A 27233-nucleotide genomic window follows, 5' to 3' on the forward strand; every position below is an offset into this window, starting at 1 on the left:
TAAATGTGACGGGAATGTCTTTCTTTAATATTTAATGATACAATGGACAGGCTGCATTGCATTTTAAATTAAGTGGTAGCACGTTCATCATGTCGCATTGTTTTAGGAATAATTGTTATCTAGCCGTGAAAAGTTAATAATTGAAGATATAAATTAAGATAGACTTGATAAAGGAGTTTTTTGTTGAAGCAATTCATTATTGCAATATAAAAAAACTCATGGCTTAACGAACGGTATTTCCAATTCCCAAATACGCTACAATTTAGTTCATGTGATTATTGATATGATGCAACTCGTACACATTCAAAATATATGCATTATAAATATTCTTTTACACGAGTATAAGGTTTTACTCTTTGCCATCTTACAGTGGGTAGCTTTGCGATTTTTCCTTTTAATGCTTCGGTGTATTTTTTATATCTCAACAATGAATTAATCATCATATTGTGCTTGCTATTATCAAAGTGCATAATACTGAAACGCTCTCGTAAAATGTTAATACACGTCCGTCACTGTCATGTCGATGTCGTTTGTCCGTACTGGTTCGAGTTCCGAACTTTTGTCAGTTAGAACTTATTCTATAAGAGGTGAGTGAAAAAAACCTAGGTGTTTCGACGGCACGGTTGAGACTTTGGGGAGTGCTCTTTTCATGCGAAGTGACAAAACACACTGGCCACAAGGAAGCTTTGTGCAATTTGAACGGGATAATTATGTGCATTTAAGATGATTCCAATGTTAATGGCATTACAGCATGAGATTACGAGATCTGTGATGTGAAGGGAGGATTGGTGGATGAGGATATATGAAGGGGACAGTGAAAAAAAAGGATCGGGATGGTGCTTCATGGAGGTCACGTGGTGTTAGGAGATACTAATAAGCGATGATGAGTTGGTGTTAATAGAAACAAATAATGAAGATAGAGCTAACTTTTGGTAGAAAAAAGGAAATGTTAATCCTTGTCAGCTCAGTTGTCCGTCCATGTCCAAGTCATCGTCGTAATAAGCAAAGTAAATCGAAATGATTTCACCGTTGGAAAAGAATCCAACACACCAAGAAACAACTGTTTTACTATTCACGAAGTGTTATCCGTGGTGTGCACAAAGTCTGTAGATATTTGCAAAGTTAAGTGTGCATTGTTTCACTGACAAATAATTGTCTAAGATTATCTTAAAAGAAAATCAAGAAAAAATGTTACAGTTAGGCACTGATCTTTATCTAAATTAGTTGGATATTTGTGCACATGACCGGAAGGCTAAACTATATATTTCATACTTATAGAAGTGGATGTGTACGAGACTTAACTTTTGCTTCCAACCTTATCCGTCTGGTAGGAGATTTTCCTCTCTATATGAGCTGTGACAGTGGTTTTAGTTCATTCGAAGACAGTAAAAAAAGTCCACTTTGGATTTTATTTGACTGATTCAAAAGTCTTGTCCGTCTAAACGTGTAGGGTCAAACGTTCAAGATATGTTTATCGTCACTCGCCAATTTGGTACATCTTGAAGAAGAAGAATTTGTATACACTGAAGTGTTCGCTATATATTCATATTAATAGTACGTATACCAAAAGTAGACTATATTTGAAAGATTGCTCCAATCCAGCCAAGTTGCATATTCAATGAGTTGATACTAGATTAGCACGGTGCACCAGCATCCCACAATGCAACACTTCGTCAAACGTCCGTACACGGCACACCATCGTAGTCTTCGCACCGCCACTCTATGCAGTTTTTCTTATTTGGCGTGCCGTCTAGTCTGGAGTCCAGCACCATTTTGATGCTCTTAGTGAGCGGCGATTTCTCCGTGTAGGCTTTCTCGTCTGAGTCAACGTCTGTTTCCCGCCTCTCGTCCTCGTGGTGGATCTCGCATTTGATGACCACATGGTGTTTAGCTTCCTCAGTGTCTCGCCTCGTGACGTTATCTTCCGTTTCTTCAGCCCGAACCATAGGCGCCAGTTTGGGGGCGAGCGCCTTCCAGCGGGAGCTGTGTTTGAGAATCGATCTCTTTGGCACCGAATGGGGTTCAGGAGCCGATGACAACCCGTTCACGACCTTCATCTCAATGCCCTCAGCATTGTGAGTCTGATTGGCATTGTGACTGGCGTTCTGAGGGTGCGGGAAATGGCGGGTGACCACATTCTTCCATTTCTTATGCAGGATCGGCGATCGCTTGATCAGGATGCCCTTCTTAGTAGGCGATCGCCGTGTCATCGGAGGGGATCTGGTCGGTGATCGCGTCGGGCTGGTGTTAGGAGATTTCTTCAAGATTCCCGGAGGGTTCTTCCTCTTGGTCGGAGAAAGAGAAGACAAGGACTTGGAGGATGCGCCGTTTGGCGGTTGCTTGGCGCAGGGCCGCCAGTTCTTGAATTCTGGATCATTTGCATTCTGTGGGATTTCAACAAAAATACAATTCATCTGCAAAGAACGCGTCATTATGAATGTATCGACAAGAGTTGGACAGGCGAAGGTCAGTCAGAAGTAATGGCGATGAGCAAGTCTTATTGTAGATAACAAAACAACTTTATACTTCTGATCGTTTCCAGACAGCCCCTGCTTTAACCTTCAATGAAAACATGTAATCTGTTTATCTAGTATTTTACCTTTCAACTCTTGTTCTTAATTAATGTCTAAATATTTCAAATAAATAAACAAATAAATAAATTGAAAACACACTCGCAAAAACTTCAAACGGTCATTTTACCAACTGGGGATACCAAACCGTGTTTATTTTGTTTTAAACTCAAGACAATTATATTGTTGTTGGCTAGCAATCTTATATTGTTGTTGGCTAGCAAGTTTAATAAACGTTGGAATCAGATCATGGAAATTCTACCCGTCCAAACTTAGAAATGCTTCAGGAACGATGGAAGTAACCCTTAAATAACCTTAGGATAACCTTAGGACTGGGGACTTGTGTTTGCAGTTTTATTGTGGTTTTAAGTAAGAACGATCCAAAGAAATAATTCCGACCTTTCCAGGCACACCAAGGTAGCAGGCCTGATTGGCCGCCGTCTCGCCAGCTAATGTCTCGGATGAATTCGAAGATGACCCCGTCTCCATTCGCTGCTCCGACGAGGACGGTGACGTAGACTCCTCCCCATTCGCCTCACGGTCTCTCTTCTTCTCGGCTGACGCTGAATCTTTCTCTTTCTTTTTGAGCGGTACGACGGGGAGGCTTGCCGTCTCGTCCTCCTCCCCGCCTCCTGACATGCTGGCGTTGAAGCGAATCATCGGCATGTCATAAACATCCTGTGGAGAAAAGGTAAGTTGAATGCATACAGGATTATTTGTTTTTCATGCGTTTTCTTCATTTCCAAAAATAACATAACTCAAAATCCAAAGAAGAATGTGTATATTACACTTTGCAAAGAAACAGTGAAAAGCCATGCACAGCTTTCTGATCACAAAACACGACTTCGTGCATGGGCCTACTCTATCCAAAAATAAGTTAATTGATTGACCGTAGGAAATCACCTGCATTTCGTGATTTCTTCTACGTGACAGAGAGCCAGACGGAATAATTTCACGGGGTGTTTAGTACCAGTACATTCTTTAATCAAAGTAAGATTTTTGATAATAATTCGGTAGGCTATACTCTTGGGATAAATGCCAATAATAATTAAGAACGCATCTCAGTCTGATCCAGGCACATGTGGTACAATTGTGCAGTCATGTTGGACCGTAGTACAATGGCGGAAGCTTGAGCAAATGTTTCCGCCATTACTGGGGGGATAAGCTTATTATTACTGACAGAATTTGTGCCTGTCTTCTTCATTGACAGTTTCTTCCATTTGGCAAAATAACAAAAATGTCTTACCATTAAAGTTTTTCGGCAGTGAGATACCTCGTGTGTGTATGTTCTCGTTTGAGAAGCGAACTGCTTTTCACTTCCACGTTTTCTGTGACATGAAGAAATAAACCATGAAATAAATGAATATTTTTCATTCTTAGCCGATGAAGTCATTTTAGCACTGACGGTTCTGAGTTCTCAGAGAGGCTAGGACAAAATTCAAAACTGCATTACCCCGATAAAAATATCTAGTAGAAGTTAAGAGCATGGTTGGAATTGCATAGAATAATTCCAGCTCCTTGGATGATCAACAAAGTGTTGCAAAGGGATTTAATATAGATACAGTGAATGTTTTAACCCTACCGCTTCATTTTGTTTTGTCAAAAGGCTAACATTTGCAGAATTGTATAGCCTATCTGGAAACAATCATCTAAAAATATTGTGTTTGTTTAATTTTGAAAGGACTCAACCTTAAGGTGAGTAATTCTGAGGCCACCAAGCATAAACAAGATACATCTGAAGTGTTACTCACTTGCTTTGTACCCGTTTTTCCAAAGCGAAGCAAGTCAGCCAGACACACAGCAGTAAGGCGACACTGAGACACACGGCAGTCACTAACATCTCGAGCTGCTTGTATTCCTCGTCTGTCATTTCTTCAAAATAAAAAATAGATATAGATATAGTAACTTCAAAGGAACGCTGCTTCGCTGAGGTTGAATGCCCCCGGAGTTGTTATTCTCTATTGATATTTGTACCAAACACGTCATTGTCTCCTCCCCCGTGCGTTTGCAGCTGCTGACATTATGTTTACTTCAGTAATTTGCCACCTCTCAGTAAAATGCAACCCTATCATAAATTGTTTATAAATCATGTCACAAACACCACTGTCAAAAGATTTTTTATTGTTTTATTTTAGCGTCAGTATAGTACGTGTTTCCGTGTACACTCGTCGGTACATTTGTTTGTCTATCATGTTTCAAAAATGTTAATTTGTTGTTCGACCCGTTGCTAAGATCAACGTGCTGCTATTGAACTGCTGAATGTTTTAACGCTGATGGAAATTTGGCATAAGGTGCGGTTTAATCAAACTTATTCTTCTTTTTTAATGTTTTTTTTTTTAAAAGAGTCTTTTATAAAGAGTCATTTGGTCCTTGTAAGAACCGTACCGACAAGGCACTTGCTGCAGCTTTTTCATGTACACTTGCGGTATTAAAATAACAAATAACTAAATTAAAGTTAGTTTGAAAGTAAATAACACTTTAGAGAAAATAAAGTGTTTCCATGCATGCTTCTAAACTTAGCAAACATATTATGCCCACCTTTCGTATAATTGGTTGGAGCGGTGCTATTGCTGGTGACTAGCCATCTGGGTACAGCGCCCTCTGTTGTCGGCTCTCCTCCCACCGTCATGCCATGTACAACAACCGAGGCAGGACTGGAAGGTCCCCCAACAGATACTGCATCTGTAACAAGCAAATGATGGGAAGCACGTTCCAGAGAATGGTTTACGCAAGGGACATAAAACAAGAGACAAACAACACCCAGCAAAAAGGCAGAAAGAATACCCATTACCGTTTATTTGTCTGGAGAAAAATAAAAAAGAAGCGAAGCTCGCTGGTACCCGTGGGCTTTCGTATCAACGATGACAATCTGGACTCCATATGCCGAATGCCGTAGGGACACAGTAAGACAAATTGAATTTCCGAAATGGACTACATGAGAATACGTTTTGTCAAGAAACTCTGCTGGCGAAAGCTATCGGGGAGGGAGTTTCACAATAATTGCGGATTTGTTTTGGGGGGGAAATAAATTTCAGAACTAGGTCTTTCCCTGAAAAAAAAATCAGATATACAGTATTTGCGAAAATTCACATGAATCCTGTATTCTTAAACATTGTGGAATGACTATTGTAAACAATGCAGCATGACATCAAATCTTGGTTTATTTCAAAATTACTTTTAAAAAGGGATTTTACGTATTGAGGGCGTTACTTATTTAGTTTTTATATAGAACTTGAAAACCTATATCATTTAAACTTGAAACCTAATTGGCACGGAAACTAAAGACCCGCTCCTGGAGGTAATTGTAAATTTTTACGTAATTAACTCACAGCCTCTGGTGCCAGCCATTTTGACCACGGCGCACGAGGTAGTTTCTGTGTTTTCACGGTGACATGAGATCTCTAGGTTTAAGATGTAGCCGCTCAGCGACTGGAATGCGTCTAAGTTGCCCGTCCACTGAAGGAGAGATAACACAAAATATACATTCACGATAACAGAAGGCAGTACCGAAAGTAATGGAGGATTATAAAATAATTGTTTTACGACAACAGGTTTATATTTAATCTAACATCTAACATTTTCCTGGAGTCATCATAGAGTAATAATTATCAGCTCGACGGATTTGTTTGGTGTGGTGAAAACATACAACTTTTTATCCGCTTCTACATCAATAAAACATATTGGAATGTATCTCTCATGAGCAATCGGCCTTTTAACCAATGTCATGTTTGTACTGTCATAATGAATGATGGAGATCTTACCCAGAGACTATAGCGTCCAGCGCCGTCCGTATCCAGGGCAACTTTCCAGAGTCCCGCGTCTTCCGTGATATTTAGCGAATCCAGGCCAACCCAGCCACCGCACCTCAAGACCTGTGTTCTGCTGACTCGGCAGGCTGAGGGGGCGGACCCGTTGGTATCATTGCTGGCCCTGGGCTGAGGGGATGTGGGAAAGTGAGTCCACAAATAGTCCACCAATTGGATACGGGAAGAAGATCTGCAGTCTGAAAGATAAAAAGGGAGGGAAATGGTTTAATAATAAGATTTGAAAAGAATTGTTTGCATTCTTAATATTGTCGGAGTTAAATGAAGGAAGAGGTTTCTTCGGAGTCTTTGGCTGCTTTGATCACTGCTGGGTCACTCGGTGTAGTCACTGTAAACACGCTTGAAGTACTTGCTCGATGTGAACTTTTATTACGAGATGTCTTGAGATAAGTTGCGATGTTTTGAAGAATACGGTTTTTAGAAGGCCTTGAAGAAATAGTATCTTTAAGGACAACACTACTATGTAGTTTTCTTCATTGTAGAGGATTCAAATTGACCGTAATGTGTCACCAGTGGCCCAAATGTCGGTTTCCCCAACACAAACAGCCCGTATTTTTTCCACTGTGAGTGACATAATTCGCCAGTATTAGTGTCGAACACCTGATATACACCCTAGATATAATGAAGTACATGGGACCATGGTGGAACTATTGACCTCGGTGTGGTGCCTGGTGCTGGTAGCCTGGCTCAAGTCTCGTAATGCTACGCACATGTCTCGATCGGAACCAGTTTAGGTTTTATCATTGTGCCGTGCGAAACAGCACAATGGAGTACATCTTAACGACAAGAGCGAAGTGCGTCGTCCCATCTTCGAAGCATTCTTCCTACGCACCCTAAGTCTTGAGATGAACTCTGTTCTTCCTTTCTCGGTAATTCATCTCACTCCTCGGCTAAAAGCTTCCCGATGACGGCCGAGGTGTTCTGAGCGTACAGGGAGCAGACTTACTGTGACAGACCGGATCTTTGCGCCCCGTGGATGTCTCTATGAAATTCAGTCAGAGAGGATAAGAGTGAATCCGGTTGGTAAATGGAGAACTGCCATCCAGGGTTGAAAGAGGCTGAATGTGATACTTCCGGATTTTGCCATACGATAGAGGTTTGATGCTAGACTTGATACCAGCCAGTAAAGGTTCCTGTTATTAAGATGTACAGTATGGGGTTATGTTGTTTCAGCATTCCCCACAATAGCCCAAAATACAAAGACATTACTTTAGTCTTGTGTGAAATGTCCATTACGCATTATGTGACAAATTTGTTATGAAAATGGAGCTTGTCTTACCATTCTTTTGCCATTTGATGTTTGTTGAGTATTTTTTTCGACACAACTGCAGAACACAGAGACTAAGTGATTTTACAACGTGCTGTCACACTGAGATAGAGATATCCGCAGTGAATAAGACACATTGTCGTAGGCCTAAGGTACCCACGATTGTATTCATTCGATTTTACTATTAGAAAAGCTGTTGTAAACTGCGTATGACTGACCGGTAGTAACATTAAATGTATATCCTAGACGTCAAAATCCAGCAACAGCAACACTATCAACCAGATGAATTCCACACTGATACGTAAATAAAACAAGAATTCGTCGTAGTGGATGGTCTACCGAGAATTCTCCAGCACAAGTCGTCAAAACTTGATAAAGGCGACAGACGGGAACTTGGTGTCCTCCCACTTCCTCCTCAGGAAAAAAAAATAATTAATGGTTTTCACGCTGATGTGTGTCGTGCCTCCCTCTGCACCCCGGGTGTACGGGGTGTTAGCCCCGTAATAAACCGGGACGAGTCACGCTGCTGGCAGGCGTGATATCAGTCCCGACTGAATCGAAGAAGGATGACAATCCCTCAGCTTCAACCAATATGTACCTGCCTAACTTTGAATAAGTTATAAATTGTGTCTGTTTGCAATACGAACTTGGCGGACAAGGCAATTAAAGGCACGCTGTGTATGCGAGTGCATGTTCGGAGAATGTATAGGCCTAACTATGACTCCGGTAGCGTGGCGAGAATATTTTGTCATTGGGCGGTTTACGGAGATATTTTCTTTTTTTATTTTTTATTCCCGCTGGTCATTTCTTGCTGGCTTTAAGTAAATGAAAATTAATGTAAATTAATCAAAAATGTCATATCCCGAATGGATATCTTTGTACAACATTTACGTTGCGTTTCAGTACACAGTAAGATTTTGTAAAAACTGACAATGTATGAACACTTTCAATGAGTGAAAGAACGAATATTTGTTCTGGGCAAGAACTAAGCTTTTGTCAGGAAGGGTATATAGAAGAGGATTAGTATTCTACGCCCTGCCAAGTTCCGCATATCAAACACGTCCTTACCACCTGTGTCATAATGTATTATGTATCAAACTACGCTGGAAAGTTCACACAGTAGCGGGTATAAGCGAATAGGACATGTGAAGTGACCAACAAAAGTAGCAGAGTATAACACACACAAACAGAACGGAGAAATTCCATTACCAAAGTGCAGAAAATAAAGCAAAAGACCTCATGCATTTGCAGTCATCTTTGCGAGTTATTAATGTCAGTCTGTAGTGATTGTTTTTCCAACTTTCACTGGGGAGGTAACACACAGAGTATGCAGTGTTTAAACGTCGGTGAAGGGCAAAACCTCATCACCCCAACGCAAATCCATATGAATAGTTCAATTGCCGTACCCGCTGCTACATGTATATCAGATTCCAACCAGCCAACCGATACCACAAGCTCGGTGGTCGAGTGGTAAGACGTCTGCACTAGAAAGCAGGAGGTCGTGGGTTCGAGTCCCAACCGAGTGATTTTTCCACTCGGGAGGTAACACACTGAGTATACAGTGATTATACGTCGGTGAAGGGGAAAACCTAATATTGATATATACATCACCCCGACGTCATCTTATGAACAGTATGTGAGTGTTATTTCATTATCATATTGAAGCCTTGAACCCAATACGCGCCAGCCTAGGCGGCTCAACTGACAAGTGACTGCAGTACAAATAAAAAGACGGCTTTTATAACCCTCCAATGATTTCAATTGCGACTTAAAGTGCTCTAGCTCCTACCCTGCACTGCTTCGTCATCTACCCCCGGCCCGAAATTACTCGTGAGCCAAAATCCAGCAGGTAAAATGTGGGCCAGGGCTGTTTACTATGTCCGTCAGGGTCACTGCAGACGGGAAATGTACGGGGGTAAGAACATGATCAAACAGGTTTAGGGGCGGCCTGGCATATATACGGTGGGCCGACCCAGAATCAAGGTGTATATTGCGCGTTGTGATGACGACATGCTACGCACGCGCGGCTAATGCGAGGCACGCGCACGCGTGTAGATAATATTTGCCAGCTTTCAGGTATATGCTGAGCGCGATGGTGCAGTCGTACCGTCTCTAATCGTCTAAACGCGTGAAACCATCCAGTTCCGCCAGGTTTTTACAGGGCACATGATTGGGGTCCTAGATCTTGCCAGTACGTGGTGAGAAAGACAATCTTGACTTGACTTCGACTAGGAGAGATTCAGAAATAATATCAATTGAAATGGGATCGGTTTAGGTGAACAAGTATGAAGCTTTGTGCTGAGGGTAAGCGGTAATAGCTTTCATGGGTCACGATAGATCAAGCCTCATCAAAAAGGCGGCAATATACCGGGGATATTAAATACATGCAATCCTGACTATTCAATTACGCCCCACTGTGATAGGATATAAACTCTTGTCCTGCATCTTGGAGACGTGTACGCAGCATCCCTTTACACATTTTATGCCTCTTGTACCCATGAAATTCAACAGCAAACAAGCCACTCCTGGGATCGAAATTACATGGCGAAGCATCGGGCTTTTTCAACACCCGACAGGCGCTTTGATAAATGCGAATGTCAGGTTAGCCATCAGAGGGGAGAATCAACAATGCCCAGGAATTACTGCTGGGATGGTTTGGAGTGGTTGTCCAATTACACGAAGAGAGGGAACTCCTCGGTGTTTTTGTGCCAATTGTTCCAGGCAAGCAATTGCAGAGGTGAGGTGGTCAGGAGACTGCCCGCAGCATGAACCTGGGATTGGGCAGGTGATTTCGCGATAAAACACGCAACTTGTGCAGTCGTCGTTAATGCATTTAATGCCTGTTGGCAATGTTGCCGTCTGAATTCTTGATCGTAAAGGTGAACATACGGTTATTGATTTAAGGGAATTGGAACAACAAGCTGGAAAACTGGATCTGAGCAACAGTTACGATTTTAAATTACCTTCACTGAGCACTCTTTTTTTTGATTTTGGTGAAAAAGGTGCACGATAGACGACTCCCATATTTAACATTTTGCGGAGGAGGAATCATGCATGACTCTTTGACTTAGTTATATCTACCGATACCTATTATAGGTTTGTTCAAGTGGGAGGTAGGATTGAATTGGTAAACATGGCACTGGGATAGTCGTCATAAAGCTTTGATTAACCCTAAAAGGGCCAGTGGCGGAATCCGCCGCCCCCAACTTTTTTTCCGCGATAGCTTTTTTTTTTTAAAAACCTGAATTTTCCCATATACGTCGTGTACACATAGCCGAATTACCATTCGTACATACGAATAATTAATTAGCCGTAATTCCAAAACCCTTTGACCTATAGTCACGAATTTTTTTGGGAATGTTCATGATGAGTTGCTCTATGCATGTACCGAGTTTCAAAATTTCACTCGATGGCCGAGAACTTAGGAGGGGGGGGGGCGGAATCCCCCCCCCCCCGGCTGAGAGATGGTCAAAATAAACCGGCCCTTTTAGGGTTAAGCCATCAATATATAATGGGCAGTTTAACTTCAGATTTCCTTGTGTTATGACACTGTTTAAATTTAGATATGTTTCAAGATGGCAGGAAGCAACACAAAGCCTTCTATATAGCCTATAGGAATTAGAGAAAAAAAGAATATAGGGATCAGCGACAGGATAATAATAAATAGAAACACTAAGGTGCAGCTGGGGACTGGGACTGAAACCAAAGGAGTAGAAACAAAATATGCAGAACGGAGCAGAAGCAGGTGAAACCAGGGAAATGATCAGGAATGTGGACAGAACATATTACAGGATAAGCGCGAAGAGGAGGAGCAAATAGAGGAAGAAGATGGAGTGGAAATGAGAAAGGTAAAACCACATCTACACTAGAACCAAAAAAGCAACATAAAAGGTTTAGGAAGCAGACACAAGAGATGGAGAAAGAACAAGATGCATCATGGAAGAAAGAAAACAAGTACACGACGTAAAACAGAACAAGAAGCTAGGGTAGAACGTCTGAGCTTTCAGAGATTCATGAGGTGTAGTAAGACAAGAAACTACGGGAGCCAATAACCCAATATGGGAGGCATGGTTGTGTTGACAGTACAACAAGTACAAAGAATGATGGTATACGACTTTACCAAGAGTAAGAAAGAGGACACTTGAAACAAAACCAGGAGTAAGAAGAAGGGAATGAGCAGAAAATTATCCAAACCCCGGCTTCGTTTTGGCTTCGACGTCACCTACAGCTCAAGAATTATGTAGAATGTTGTAATTTAAGGTCCTAACCAAACAAAGAAACCGTCCCAACTTTATCCAAAAGTTATTAAGATTTGATTATTCAAGGCACACTATATGGTCATTATAGTCCTCTACGCCAGAGGCCTGAACATCCCCCGAACCTGAACGGGAGATGAAGTCGAGCTTTGGTAATGCTCCAAAGAGTGGCAGCTGACGGTATAAGTCTACCATATGTAGTGGGACTTGATTATGAGCATGGACAGGGGAAAAAGTAGAGGATTAAGCGAATGCTGAACATGTAAAAAATGAGGGATATTTAAAAATATAACAGTACCTTCAAATTGTCACGGTACGATGCACAAGTCTTTCAACCTCCAAGGATAGCATTTCCAACGCCCAAACAATTCACGCTGAATAAATGCGAGTCATTAGCGGCAAAAATCGTTTTCTCTCCCAGCATGGCCGCACCAGGGGATAATAAACGTTTGCTGCTTGAGCATTATCATCGTCAATTACAAGCCGACCCTTCAAATTCACCACAAGAAAGGATTATGTCCAAGGCCGTGCTGATTAATTCAGGAGAGTGCTTTCCATATGAAAGCAGCCGGCTTTGAATATGAGTGACGCTCGGTTTCATAACGACCATTATCGAGAACTGTTAGTGGCATTGAGAAAATGACCCCACCATCATTTTTTATCAATTCAGAAGTACATCTGTTCATTCTTTTTTGTTCGTGCTACCGTTGATTTTAATAATTATAGAGAAATTGCCGTAATGTGGTTTAGGGTTATAATAGTACAGTTTACTAGAAATACCTTCTAAAACATCGCTTAGGCCCTATGCTTATTAAGATCCTGTTTGAATCTGACTTTTAAACGCATGTTACCTGTCACGAGTCGCAATTTCGAGGACTCGACCATCTAGACTCGAACTGGACGCAATTACAGACTCGTGACTCGCGAGTCATGTATTTTTTTTTTTTTTACCAAAACACCTTTTAAAATATAACTGGATGTTTATTTCCCGAAAGTAATGTTGAAGCAACGCCAAAGAACGTTAAGCACATGAACCTTACTAGCACCACTCTCTAGGTGGTGTTGCAAATAATAATGTTTGTTGTCAAACCGCGACAGCGCATGCATGACTTACATATTGCTTACATGTATAAAATTATGGGTCCATGTGCATGCACATTCATTTCGCACAAGTGAGAAACAAAACAAATCGTCTTGAAGTCATAATATGGGATATCGGAATATACTTCAAATATCTTGCATGGCGCACGACTAATTATTTGTTAAAACTGTAATGACAAAACGTTTGTTTTTTTATTTCGTCAAAATATTAATACGCACATCTGGCTGTACCCTGCCGGTACATCTATGTTGACCGGTCACACGAGTCCGTTAACATGGCGTCTGCCATTTCAGTTCATTCATATTTCTTTCTAGAATCACCGGAGAGTCTCAAAATAAACCATCTCCAGACTCTATCGTCTGGCGATCGGTATCCTACTTAGACGAGCTCGATCAATTTACCGGTTTTTTAACGTCAATTTTCTCCTTACTGGTAACCGAACCCGCAATATCGATCGCATGTTTCGTGAATATCAGTGGATGGCTATCAGCTGTTTATCATAATGTTTTTAGAAATGAGCTAATCGAATGAGAAACGGAAATGTCTATTCATAGCATTTCTCTATAGGCTGTAAAACCGTGAATAAATTGAATGCAATAATACTAGGCTCAAACTTGACGAAATGATCGATGTCACTCCGGCTATCATCTCATCTTCAAGGTCACAGAAAACTGATCATTTTTGTTACTAAAGCCCTGGATAATAACCATCATTGATCATTCATGTTTATATGGGAATCCTTTAGAAAACAAATAGAAGCGTGGGGGGGGGGGGCCTTAAGAGTCCATAACAATGAACGATGACTGAGTAAGCTGCCACCAAGAGTCAAAGTATGTCTTAGTGTAGGCCAGCTCAGTCGGGGTTCACCGTGTTTAAATCGCCATTATCACCATGCTGTGCCAATACGCATCATAAATATACAAGCAGATGATCACCTCGTATAACACATTTTATTAGTCTGTAGCGGCGTAGCCGGGTCGGAGGGGTGGGGATGCGCTTGCCCCCCCCCCTAAAAATCGTTTCCCCCCCCCCCCCGGCGGCCCCCCCCCCCCCCCCCCCCCCCCCCCACTGAAAACTTGCTAGTCCTTTTTTTCCCTAGCGGCCTTTTTTTGCCCCCTTTTGAACGTCGTGCTAACGTCTTTATTGTGCCGCCCTGAAGAGCGCGCCACCTATTGTGCGATAGTTTCCACTTTGAAGGGCGCCCCCATAGAAAGTCCCCCCCCCCCACACACACACACCGACACGTTTGTTTATGGTTAAAATCGAGTATTTTCTTTTGTTCCCCTTCCCTTGTCCTTTGTTTGTGTGGCGCAAAAATTATAGGATAAAAATGGATACTAGAGATCAATTTACATCTCAAAAATGGCTTACTGACGTGTATATACTTTATCCATATTAACGATTTCCTATAGCTTATGACGTCAGTACTGGATCAAATTAATGATCGATATCGTGATGTCCAATTAATGATCAATATCACAATCGTGCCGGGGTACGGGTGACATGGCTTAGTGCGTGCGTGGAAACGAGGATGGAAAATACCAATTGCAATGCATTATTGGCTATGCTGGACGATTTAAATTGATGCCAAGTCTTCAAAGGTGCAAACTTGTAACAAAAGTAAATTCGTAGTTGATGTAGAGAATTACCAGAGCGCTTATCTGGGATCATATCAAAACAAATTCATTTCTCTCTATATATTTTTCTTCATAATCAACAACACGCCGTGAATTTGCCGCATTATCTTGAAATCCAAATACTATTGTGGAGGTATGCACGCATCCAGGTCCAATAGCTCTTTTGTCCGGAGGCACGCCGTTCGTGGAGGTATTTTTGCCCGCCGTTGCCCGCGAGTCAGCCCGCTAAAAAAAAGAGAAGGTAGAAATATAAAATGTGCTGGTGTTTTGCTCGCAATTCTTGCCGGTTACAGAAGGCTCAGTGACATAACCGATACCTACCTGACGCTGGAACGGCCCTTTCGTAATTGTATTTCTCGCGTATTGTGGTCGCGGAGGCATATTATTAGCCTATACTTTGAACGGCTAAATTGAGTCTGACGGGTTGTTTTTTCGGGCACAGCTTTAGTCCTTTGGCTCTTGTCTAGCATGGTCAATGCTCGGATTTAGACTTAAAAAGGGGCTTCAAAACAACGAAATAGGGGAGTACATATCCTAAAAGAATGGAAAATTACCGCTCTATATATTTGGGGAAACAAGCCCGCTTAACGAGGCCATATACATGTACTTGGTCTATTCAACCGTCGACCCCTCACTTTTTTATTAAAAAAGAAAGCATAGAATGTAATTTCTTCCGTATAGAAGTTAGAAATAATGCCAGATATGATTAAAGAAAAGGCTGCAATGCAGGGTAATACTTTGGTGTTTTAATTTACTGCTTTTGAAGTACATGCACGATGTACGATGTTGATCACTTGAATTAAACAGAGGTCAACGTGTATAATCAAATGCAGTGAGATGGGCCACTTGCTGCAATTTGCACCGCAATAGATTCCCAGGTTGCGAGCTAAACCCTTTGATTGATTGTATCCGACGCTGCTAAATGCTTCTAGAATGACTGAAATGGAGAACGGAATTATTCTACTTATGGTCTGATTAAGGTTAATGTGAATTTAAATCACCAACTACCATGCGACCTGACCCTTTCAGGGATATCAGATGAATTTATTTGAAATATTCCAGAGTCGTTGAGATACATTGATTGATATCAGACAATTTTATGGGGTAGTCCGCAGTATATATGTTATTTGTAAAACATAATCTTAACTCTTCATAAACCAAATTTACGATGACATTAATACAAATTCATTAATCTATGGAAGGAAAGATAATGAACCGGGGATATGATTTGATAGTCTAACGCATCATTTGTAAAATATTGAAATAATTATAATTTATCGCGCACACACGTTATTTTGGCTGGTTTTCAATACGGATCCCATTACAAGAAGCCACCATATGATATGCCACGGGTAGATTGTGAACGCTTAAATTACAGAGACAAAAATATGACCTATCCCTTGCCGAACCGGGCACATAAATTGCCTCTAAAATATTGATCATTTGTCATTATGCAAAAGGAAATATTTTAAATGTTATTGTTCGTTTTTGTTTGTTTGTTGGTTGCAGTTGCTGTTTTTGTTTTTGCTAAATTTTATTTCCAGATGGTTCCTCTAGTACGTTTGCTGCTGATGTGGCACAGAAAGGGGAGAATACACGACCCTTTAATTTATATTCATGGTGGGAAATTAATATTTGTGAAATTAGTATTAATAAAAATTGTGAAATAGACCATGTGATTTGAACATTTTCACTGAAAACACACTTCCGGTTTCATCTTAAAAAAACACCCAGATTTCTAATTAATATACTTAGAGGAGGCCGATTTTTTTTGGGTAAAAATAACAAAACGTGTGGGGTTCCTTTTCATTTCATTATTATTATTATTATCATCATTTTTGGGGGGAGGTATTTCTTATCTTTACAATTTTATATTTGATGTTATTTATTTAATATTCATTCTTCTTCTTTGCTAGAGAACAATTCATTAATACAACTGCCAAAAATACAATTCGATCGGCATCTAGGCCCTTCACACAGAATGCCTCACACCGACCTGTTAAGAAAAGGGGAAAGCGCCCTATATATTGCAGGCCTTACAACCGGCAAGGCAAACATGGCATAGTATGGGCGGATCGACCGGGGTACTTCAGGATTTTTAACAGGGTAGCCAACACGGTCAAGTTTCATATCGCCCACGTCACAGTTCCGCCGATCAATGCGTTTTTTCTGGCCTTTTTGATATAATTTCCACTTAAAACACGTATTTTTCAGTCCTCGGGCCGGCAGGAACGGTGAAAGCAAAAAAGTAGGTTGAATACTTGAGATACACGATATCTGATTACGGTTAGGCCGACTGATGGAGGGTTGTTTTGTACCGACGAAGAAGGTTCATATCTACTGCTCCACAATTGAATTTAGACGACGTAATTTATGTCTGCGATGTGGGTTTTTTTTCTGCAGCAATGCACTGACTCTACCGGCAGTATGGAATTGTCAGGGAGTTTCCTCTTATATCACAATAAATCAATGATATAACTGGACAAGTTTAAGTCACCTTGATGAAGTAATGTTCAGGGGGGAAATGAACATTAACTATATAAATGCTAAAAAAAAAAAAATGCTAAACCAAATATTAAATACGGGGAAAAGTGGGGTTTTTTTTCACTGACTGTTGTACGAACCCTATGCATCGGGGTTCCAATATTGTGCACAGCATTGTCAAATATTAATATTTTGCTTTGGAACATTTTATAACGCCTCACCCACAGATTCTGTGTCTCGATTGGCCGAGAGCGAGTCACATGGTACTTTCTATTTGTGCTATCTTTCAGTGCACGGCCAAAAGTACTATACCCGTAGCAACCAAAGTACTACGCCATGGGCGCGGTATTTGTGTGCAAATGCATGCTGGTGTGTGCGTTGCGCGATGCGCGTAGCGCGTATTGTTTCTAAATCACTGCGCCACAGAGTTGGGTTCAAACATTTCATGAAGAGGTGGTTTGGAAGAGAGAAATACATTTCCCACCAATGTTGTACTGAAATTGAAGTATATTCTAACGGTGTTCAGATTTTAAATAACTTAAAATATTGAATGCTTTATCTCGTGGTGAAGTAAAACTAGCCTCCTGAGGTGATCCATGGAGCATTCTATATTCCCTCGGCTTCGACTCGGGAAAAATAGAATGCTCCATGGATCACCTCAGGAGGCTAGTTTTACTACACCACTCGAATCATTCAATATTTGTATAATATACGCAAACGAGGGTCACGCAAAATTGCAGCAAATAAATCAACAAAACTTTCAAAAGAAATTTCAGTGAATTAAAAAATAATATGTGTCTTGGCCTGTTGAACAGTGACTTTTGACCGTTGTACCTTTTCATGAGATTTGGCAAATATGAATGCATTTTCTTTATTTAGGCCTACAAAGTTACAGCATCTAATATTATGCTAAACAGTATGGGTAAATTACCATGCTATCTATAGACATCTCACAATATATGTTTCAAAGTTACAAATTATCCCCAAAAACGTTCTACCAAAAGTCAAAAAAAAAGTGAATATAATACAATTAACAAAAAAACAAATATAAAAAAAAGTAAATATTGCTTGCTCATTCCCCAGATAGGGTTGACTGTGATGGATGTTTAGACGTTTTTTAGAAACTTTTCAAGTAACTCGATTATTTGTCTATATGGTTTGCACGTTATTATCGCCAAGCAAGGCCTTATCCTATCGCGTTATTAAAGCGGCGAGACCTATTCACTGCCCTGGACATATCTCTTTGTTATTGTGTGCAAATTTTCAAAGCAGCAGAAAAGGCACTTTACTTGAAAGACAACATAACATATAAAGAGAGTTTGCGCCAGAGTGCCTTGAAAACGTCTTTTGAATTTATTTTTGTCCTGCAACCATGGTAACGAATACGTCATCTTTCTTTCGAATATCTGCAGATCACAATTTTGGATAAAAATGGAAGGCACGTACTTGATTTGAGAAAAAAATTCCAACTTGAATAGGCCTTCTGCTCTTTTGTTATTTTTGAAGAAAGCATCTGATTTTTTTTTAAACTTTCTCCCCAGGGAGCGGTAACAGACTCCTGCACTTAAGAGCATTTCTTTCTATTCTACCCATTACAGGCTGGATGGCAACCACACGTACAAATTAATGGGTCGTATTCAGATGCATAATTTTATTAGGAAATCGGAAGAATGCAGCCGCCATTGTGAAGGAATGTTTCGTTGCTGCCATTCGCTGTTTTCCTGTTCCCAGTGTTTTGTTCCTTCTCACGATCTTAATATTTTCACTGGCGTCCAGTTTTTTTTTTTTTCTTTCTGAATGTGGTTTTCACTGTTTGGAAACATCATTTTAAATGGAAACAAAAGATAACTTCGAAAATGTTTGGTTGTTCATATGTTGCTTCGTTTTTTTTATCATGCATTTTGTGTGCACTAGCGTTGAGCGCTCTTTGGGCATGTATGATTCCATGCACGTCCATCAAAGCTCAGACTGCAAAAACGAGCTGCACGTATTGTCTCGGGTAACTTCGATTATATCAATACGCATGGTGAAGACATCATTAAGGATCTTTCTTGGCAAACCTTAGAACAAAGAAGAGAGTTTTACTTAGCTTATTTAATGTGTTCATGGGCTCGCACCTAGTAGACTATGTAATGACATTAAAATGTTCTTTGATAGACACGGTATTAACACAAGCAATGCTGATTCTTTAAATGTGGTTTTTCCTATAAGCCAAATGTTGAATGTTTCAAACAATCATTTAAGTATGCAGGTGCTAAAATTTGGAACAATATTGCACACAAATACCGCGCCATGGGTATAGTACTTTGGTTGCTAATGGTATAGTACTTTGGTTGCTACGGGTATAGTAATTTTGGCCGTGCACTGAAAGATAGCACAAATTAATATAAATATATTGTAATAAATGATAAATAAATAAATAAAAGAGCTGATCAATTGCAAATAAACTGGATTAGTGGAAGAAAAAGGCATTAAACGTTACAAGCTTTCGAAGACATCAACAGTTAGCAGTTAATTGATAAAATATTGTAACGTCGTCTTGCAATATATGGAGCATGCAATTTGACATTGGGTGAAGACAAACAAAGGAGTCTGTAGATGATCATGTCAATATTGCGTACAAAAACCAACAGCATTGTCAGCGAGGTAATAGGTGCTCCTCAGTTCATCGGGTTTTGCCTTTTGTATCTCATCAAAGTTAAGTCATTGAAGGGTGCTTTTCTCTGTAGCATTGGTTGCGAGATAGGTGATTTTCGGTTCATTTAATTGCCGTTTTGTAAGTATTGTATCAAAGAAGTACTCTTGAGTATGGTTCATAATTATAGGCCTACAGTTACTTTGAAATTCTGGTAATAATGCAAGCCGATATTAAGCATTATTTGTGAGATTTAGGTTAGCTGGCTATTATCAATTTAAAGCTGTATGGTTTATTATCAATTGAAAGCTGTATGGTTTTCCTGACTACCTCAATATTCCAACAGATCTTAAGTACTACATCAATCCATCAACTTGCAGAAATGATACCATATGGCAAGTATACCATAGAGCGTAATTGAAGATTTTTTTTGAAACATATGGTGCTGGAATTGTTTTGTCAACATATCAAAAATTTTAATTTGTGAAGGAGCTAGGTGTAGTTTCGTGTCGTCTGTCTTTCAGACCAAATTTTAATATCCCCCGTTAGATTCAGACACAAAACCAGGCCAATTTGATTAAACTCGCCCAAAGCCAAAATTGAAGACTGAATCACGTGTGTTTTTTTTCTCGATGACCGTAAGACAGCCTTTCTACACCTCTTCCCTAGACGTGTTATCTGTGGGCGAAGAGGTGCAGGGAGAGATAATTGCTATATCTCGGTCCCTTGAACTGAAGCAAACCCCCTCACTCATACGTGCGCCCGCCCGCTCCCCGCGCAGAAGAAGGGCCATAATTGGAGTTCAATGCAATAAGATGAACAAGTCATAACTCCGCGCAGTGCCGGCAACATCTCACCGTATCTGGGTAGATGATATGCATGCCCTCGCACACTCACAGTATACAGGTAGAAGGATGCCTGGTTATCATTTAATCTTCGCGGTAATATGTCAAGTTTATCTCTCGTCGTCATCAACTTCCCACTTCCCCACGCTAGCTGCGAAAGGCCAATCTCTATCGCCTCATCATATTTACATGTTATCGTGGTTGTGCTATATGGGATGACGTCGAATGCAGTAACAAGAAGGGAGCGCCCGCGCAAATCGTGGCTTGCCTCGTTGTTGTCAAGTCTGCTGACATTCGAGGTTAACTCGAATGATTACATTGCTGAAAGTTATGACGATTCGTCATGGATAAACAAACAAGAAGAACAGGTTGTGACGTCACGGATGGAGCAGTAGCCGCGGGGTGCTTACAGCCTTAAAGGGTACCAGTGGCGTATAAAATCCTACAATTGAAAAACATGATTCCGTCCCAACGATTATTGACAGTACAAAATTGAAAGGGATGAATTTCTTGAGACTAATCATTATTAAGAAACGGTGAGAAGTAACGAATTGCCAAACACTATTTTGTATAATGGCAGCTGGTTGGTGCAGCCACTACGATTCCTTGCTCAAACGATGTGCCTGATGTTTCGATCATATCAGAATAGGTTCTTGTTTTTAATTTCCGCAGTTCGTAATTTTAGTTTCCTTCCCAGTGCACGACAGAAATTCGTGCACAGGCAGTTACTCGTTACTGCCAGCATTTTGTTGCGGAAAATAAAATGAAGAAAGAAGTCATGAAGCCTGAAGTAAGTGAGGCTGTTTCGAATGACATTTGAACAGTGTCTGCTTGCAATTTAATGAACTGAGGGGTGAAGTGAATTGATTGGTTCCTATGTTACTTTTCTCTTGCTTGATGCCGGAGACGACATAGTAAAAAGACTTCCTGTTCTATGATTTGTTCCAGGAATGCGTGTCCCGACGAAAATGACCAGGAGTCGTTAGATTTCCACTCGATCCTACCTGATCGAACCGACGTTTCGAATTGCAAAATATGTAGGTATAAAGGAAACGAAAACCTGATCGATTGAAAGTGAGGGACGGGTGACGACGCACCGTCTGCAGTCTCAACCATGACTTCGAGGATTTCAACGTAAACACTCGAGACTTCTAGATTGACCGAGGCAACGCCTGCAGGGGTTGAGTGATTGACTAACCAAACTTGGGACATGAAGCACGTATACGTCCGACTGGTCGACAGTCCTTACAAACAGTCTGACGATCGACGGAATGATTGACTTGTAGAGGGTTAAGACGGTTCAATGCACAGAGTCAGTGTATAGTGACGCTGTATTTATGCATTTGCAGGCAAAAATGCAGGCTTAAGGCGCCGCCACTACTCGAAGATTTGATTGCTCATATTCAAGTGGTTGTTGCAATCGAAAGCATTATAGGGTTTTTTTTTGGGGGGGGGGAATTAATGGACTTTAAGAAAAATCTAACTGGTTGAGATGAATAAAACACTTAGTGGTCCCATCGCAGATGAAATGTTTCCTGTTAATTCAAAGTATCGATTTCCTGCACGTCAATTATTATTCTGATGCAATTCGATGCATTATCACAGTGAATTTTTTTGCCCCGAGAGCTATACTTACCATCAGCATCCGTTTCTCGTCATCTAGTAGCAACTTCAACTTATCTTTTTGTAAAGAAATTGAGAAGCAAATGCCGTTTTTTTTCAATGTTTACTTTCTTAATCTAACATCAACAGCACCTGCGCTAATCCCTAGGCTAACGACGCGGCCCCAGGTTTCCAGATGCGCCTAAATCCACTAAGTACACCGATTAGCATATTAGTATAAAGCCAGCATATATGATACTTTTTCGCTATTCGCACAGATGATTTGCTACGTCCAGGGTAACGCGGTCCGCGCCGCTCGGATCTGCGGGATCGCATTACGGTGGTTCCCTGGAGGGCTCGCGAATGCCCGTCGGTTAGCTAGTATTACTGACGACATTTTGTAATTTGCTCCACTCATAATGTAATGTACGCTGCAAAGTCCATTTTACAACTTGCCTTTCGATAAAACTGCTCCACATAACACGATTACCTTTCCTTATATACAGGTATACATACCTTACTGGGGAAATCATGTATATATCCCAGACGCAGGGAAATTTCTAGGCGACATCCAAATTGAAACTAGAAATTGCAAGTTCAGAGCACGAGCTGAATATCGGAGGTAAAATTGAATGCCGGGTGTTGTGTGCAGAGTGGAAATCAGCCGTGAATTCTTGCAGCAAGTGTCTGTGCAGTGCAGTAAGCGTTGGTGAAAAAAACGAGAAATGCTCCTCGGTAAAAATTAATTTTATGTCCAAACATGACCAAGGTCACTCTGATAGAAACACTTTATTGCCAATTGTGGTGCCTTGTGACTTCTACAACGCTGACCAATAGTAAGCAAATGCAAATAAATAGGTTACCACACCAATAACAGGCTGAAGGACCTCGGTGTTTGATTCCACAATAATACGGTATTCACAGTACAAATAATCCAACAGTAGCAGATCCATTGCGATTCTACTCAAGTCTAATCTACCTTAGGATATTTTTACATCAGATATTTTTGTTACATGTATTTATCACTTCGTTTCTTTCAAATAGCCAAGTTTACACATGCATTGTCACAGACTACCGGTACCTCATAAAAATGTGTAACATGGAGCGGGATAGACTTGATCAGTATCATACCAATCGTTATAATCAAGTCATGTTTTGGCTTGAAGCAAAATTATGACCAGACACATCTCGCATAAACAATTTAAGTCAGTTTGGTTGATGTCATGCCGTAATGCCTGAAGGACATTATACCGCTCTGACGCTCCTTTCCTGTCACCTAAATAAGGAGTCGGAGTGGAATTTCCTCGTGTTTTCTTCCAATTATTTTTTTTTCGCGGGTTTTTGGACCCTCCCGTAATCAGCGAATATAATTATACTTTTTATAGCAATGTATTTTCTTGATGTCAAAAGATGTATTTTCTTGATGTCAATTTTTTTTTGCATTCACTGAATCCACCTTATAGTAAAGCCTGTTAGCGATGTTGTTCACACTGTATACATGTAGTTATAAGAGTTTTACAACTGTGTTTATAATAGATGCTCAACAATAATGCATTAATCCAATATGCTTTATTGTATTGTATTGTATTGTATTTTATTGTATCGTATCGTATCGTATCGTATCGTATCGTATCGTATCGTATCGTATCGTATCGTATCGTATCGTATCGTACCGTATCGCATTGTATTGCATTTGTAATGCATTGTATTTATACATAAGTTTGTAGTCATTTTTATTGTATGCAGGGCCCCAATGAAAACCAGTTTTAAACTGTTTGAGCATACCCTAGGTAAAGTGTAATGAAATAAAATAAATATTGTTTTACTTTTTAAATTTACATGACACCAGCTGTTACATATTCCGCGCTTCAAAGGATCTGCAAACTGCTACAGTACACAACGAATTCCTTCCGGATTTGTTTTTGTTTCTGCTTAAATTTCTATCAAGGTTCCTGCAACTTTGTTCATCGATTGATAAGAATGAGTAAAGCGGATGACGTCAGTCTCAAGAAACCTTCACCTGGTCGTCAAGAAGACTCTCGTTACGTCCGCATGGCTGACATTGTCAATGTCTGATAGTGTCACAAGGATTCCGTCATGCTTGCAAAGTACAGTTTTTAACCTAATAATTCATATCATGTGATTGGAGTATAATACTTGATTACAGGTAGTTTATGTTTAAATTGAAAGCAATAGAAGCAGATGTGAAGTAGGTATTGTTTGGATGCGAAGAATCCGCATAAGAGCTGAATTGAGTCTTCAAATGACCTACTTCCAACAAACAAGAAATGTTTTCATTTTGATATGTTTAATTGAATCACCAATTATTAGTCACCTAAATGAACTATAGGGCATGACGTGAAAGGGGAATATGTAAGCTGTGGCTTAACCTATTACTGAAAATAATGTTGGGTCTATAAGCATCGTTGCAACAAGAGAATGTTCCTCTCCAGTGATATTTTTGCTCCCAATTTAACAGATTTAGAATGCTTGAGTGGAAATAGGCGACTCAGGTAGTGATAGAAAATCGCCGAGAGAGCGCGCGACCTTTTCATTCATTTATCAGTGACAAGATCAAGGTCTCCTTGCATGTCTAAAACACGGAGGAGAAACTTCAACAAACAGCATTCCGACTCGCCAAATATTTGTGCGTGAAGCAGAAATGAGAAAACAAACACTGTCAGTCACTAATCGTTCACGCTTAAAATTATTGTACAGGAGAAAAAAATCGCCATATGTCGTCTGCCCCCAGGATATATTATATGCGACCTATGTGTTGTGACGACGATTGAAAGCATTATAGGAAGCTATATGACACACACGTCCCCTAAGGGACACAGCTGGAGTGTCATAACCGCGAGTTTGACACAATATCCATCATAATAACGATGAGGAAGCTTCTCATGTTTTGACAAGACTGTGGGAATGTTTTCCTGCCGTTTGACGTCGTCATTGGCTTTGACACACATGTAGAAAAAAAACTCATGTGTTTAGGGCAACAAGGTCCCTATGCGTATCGATATACGGCAGAGAACTAATGAAAGTCTGAAAACACTCGCGTTCATTTTTTTCTATAATTATTTGAAGTTAAAAAAATAGTCCAGACTATTTTATTTCCATACAATTTGTCTTCGGCAATGTAAGTTTATTTGGCGGGTTGATTTGAAAATTTAATTTAAAACAATATGTAACTTTAAATCTTTTGCCTGAATTAAGGACCATCTGATGATGGCAATTCAATGATGCTAGTAGACATTGCACCAATGAACTTCGATTCCGAATGCATGTTATGTAGAGTTTGTTACCAACATATTCAGTTACTTATAGTGATCGGTTGGACGGGTATTTAATCGCCCCCTGTTCGGTGTGCATTCGTAAAGTGCTGTCTTGCAGGTTTCCTAAATTGTGTAATATCGATTGACATTAAGAGGCTGGACCTACATACAGATGTCGAAATTGATCGTTTGGTTGAATGGTGCACGTCAGTTTGCGATCAACACAACATAAAAAACTAATCAAAATGTTCACAATTTCAAGCGCAGAAGTTGTTCTTTGTTCTCCAAATGTTTTGGGAATGTATAGAAACGAAAATCAATTTCGTCGTCGCATGGAGCATCTAAAACAAACCCCAAGCGATAATACAGATATATGAGATAATTCCTATTTTTCAGTATGTCATTGTCATATACGTCAATCATTGCGCACGTGATATTGCACACACAATATTGGCGGAAGCAATTGGTTCGATTGACGGTTATACTCACACCAAAATTAAACGAAAATTACACAAATGGCACTGAGAGTTTAATTTTTAAACTTTAATCTGCCAATGTTCTTTACAAGAACGTACACCAGCTTCAGCAATGAAGAATACATAACAGACACTGTAGATACATTCGGCATGTTGTCTAATGTCACCGACAATATTTAATAATTGATGAGATGTTTATAGTTTTATAAAAAAAAAAAAAGTTCAAGACCTGACGAAAGTGCAGATATCTCAGATGGATTTGTATTATTAATGTGTTAAGTACTCCAGCAATGGACACAATTTTTATTTATTTATGTATATATGCTAAGTAACATTATAGCCCTCTTCGTTAATGTACTTGTCATTATCGACTGAGCATAAGTTATTAGTTACGCAACAGGGCGATTACTCACAGCTGAACGCAATACAACTAAGTTTAAAAACAACTACAATTTTTAAAAGAATTGTATGTAATTGAACACTGCCGTCATTCGTCTTGCATCAAAACCCCGTTTTGCGTAAAAAAAATTCTCATTTTGTGGCAAGCACTATCCTTTCATGTTTCGATAAATATATTATAATTTTCCTTTTAAGAAACTGGGCTTGGGCCTATTACCACTTGTGCAATCAACCGTAAAGCATTAAACTTGGAATTACATTAACATCATCCTGAATAATTACTTCTTAACGTTATTTTTCAAATTGTTGTAAATATGGCAGCCGATTAGACCGTTCGCGCTCCACCATCAATTATATCGCTTTGCTTCATTACAAGGCTATTAAAATAATTTTAATCAGGTAATTTTTTTCAACATGTCAAAAGAAAGGCCTATACAGACAGTACGCGGCCTGCCACCATGGCCTATCTCGCATTCGTTTGTCAGTGATGAATTGTGCTATCCGTTCCTACTACATTGGATGGGAAGGTTTTTTTCGGGTACTCCATCGTTATTATCGTACCTTGGATACCTGAAGGTATTGAGGCCTAATGTGACTGTTATACCAAAAATGGATGTATGTATTGCCTGAAACACACCAATCATGGCTCTTCCATGTTCAATATGTGACAAAATCCCACAAAATGAGTTAAAGGAGTTTTTGACTAGCAACTTTTCATGCGCATTACAGAGCACATTCAGCTTTTAATTTCGATATCGGTTTGCAGCAAAATAAATGATGAATATTATGACTGCGGATGAAAACTTGGCACGCTCTTATTGATTTCAATCGTGGGAGATTTGTTTCAGAACATGTATTACT

At 40.0% G+C, this 27233-nt stretch overlaps 1 protein-coding gene across 1 annotated transcript in view; it reads right to left on the reverse strand.

Annotated features, from left to right (window-relative positions):
- Nucleotides 1–27233, reverse strand: part of LOC119738256 — a 30048-nt gene continuing 2815 nt past the window's right edge. The window contains exons 2-8 of the mRNA XM_038213061.1: nt 6332–6573; nt 5900–6026; nt 5109–5252; nt 4322–4442; nt 3817–3898; nt 2970–3248; nt 1–2384 (exon numbers count right to left, since the gene is read on the reverse strand). Coding sequence (XP_038068989.1) covers nt 1674–2384; nt 2970–3248; nt 3817–3898; nt 4322–4442; nt 5109–5252; nt 5900–6026; nt 6332–6573 — 1706 coding nt within the window. The 3' untranslated portion in view covers nt 1–1673. The remainder of the gene's footprint in view (nt 2385–2969; nt 3249–3816; nt 3899–4321; nt 4443–5108; nt 5253–5899; nt 6027–6331; nt 6574–27233) is intronic.

This window comes from Patiria miniata, unplaced genomic scaffold, assembly GCF_015706575.1.
Source record: "Patiria miniata isolate m_02_andy unplaced genomic scaffold, ASM1570657v1 HiC_scaffold_3, whole genome shotgun sequence".
In the NCBI taxonomy this organism is placed as follows: domain Eukaryota; kingdom Metazoa; phylum Echinodermata; class Asteroidea; order Valvatida; family Asterinidae; genus Patiria; species Patiria miniata.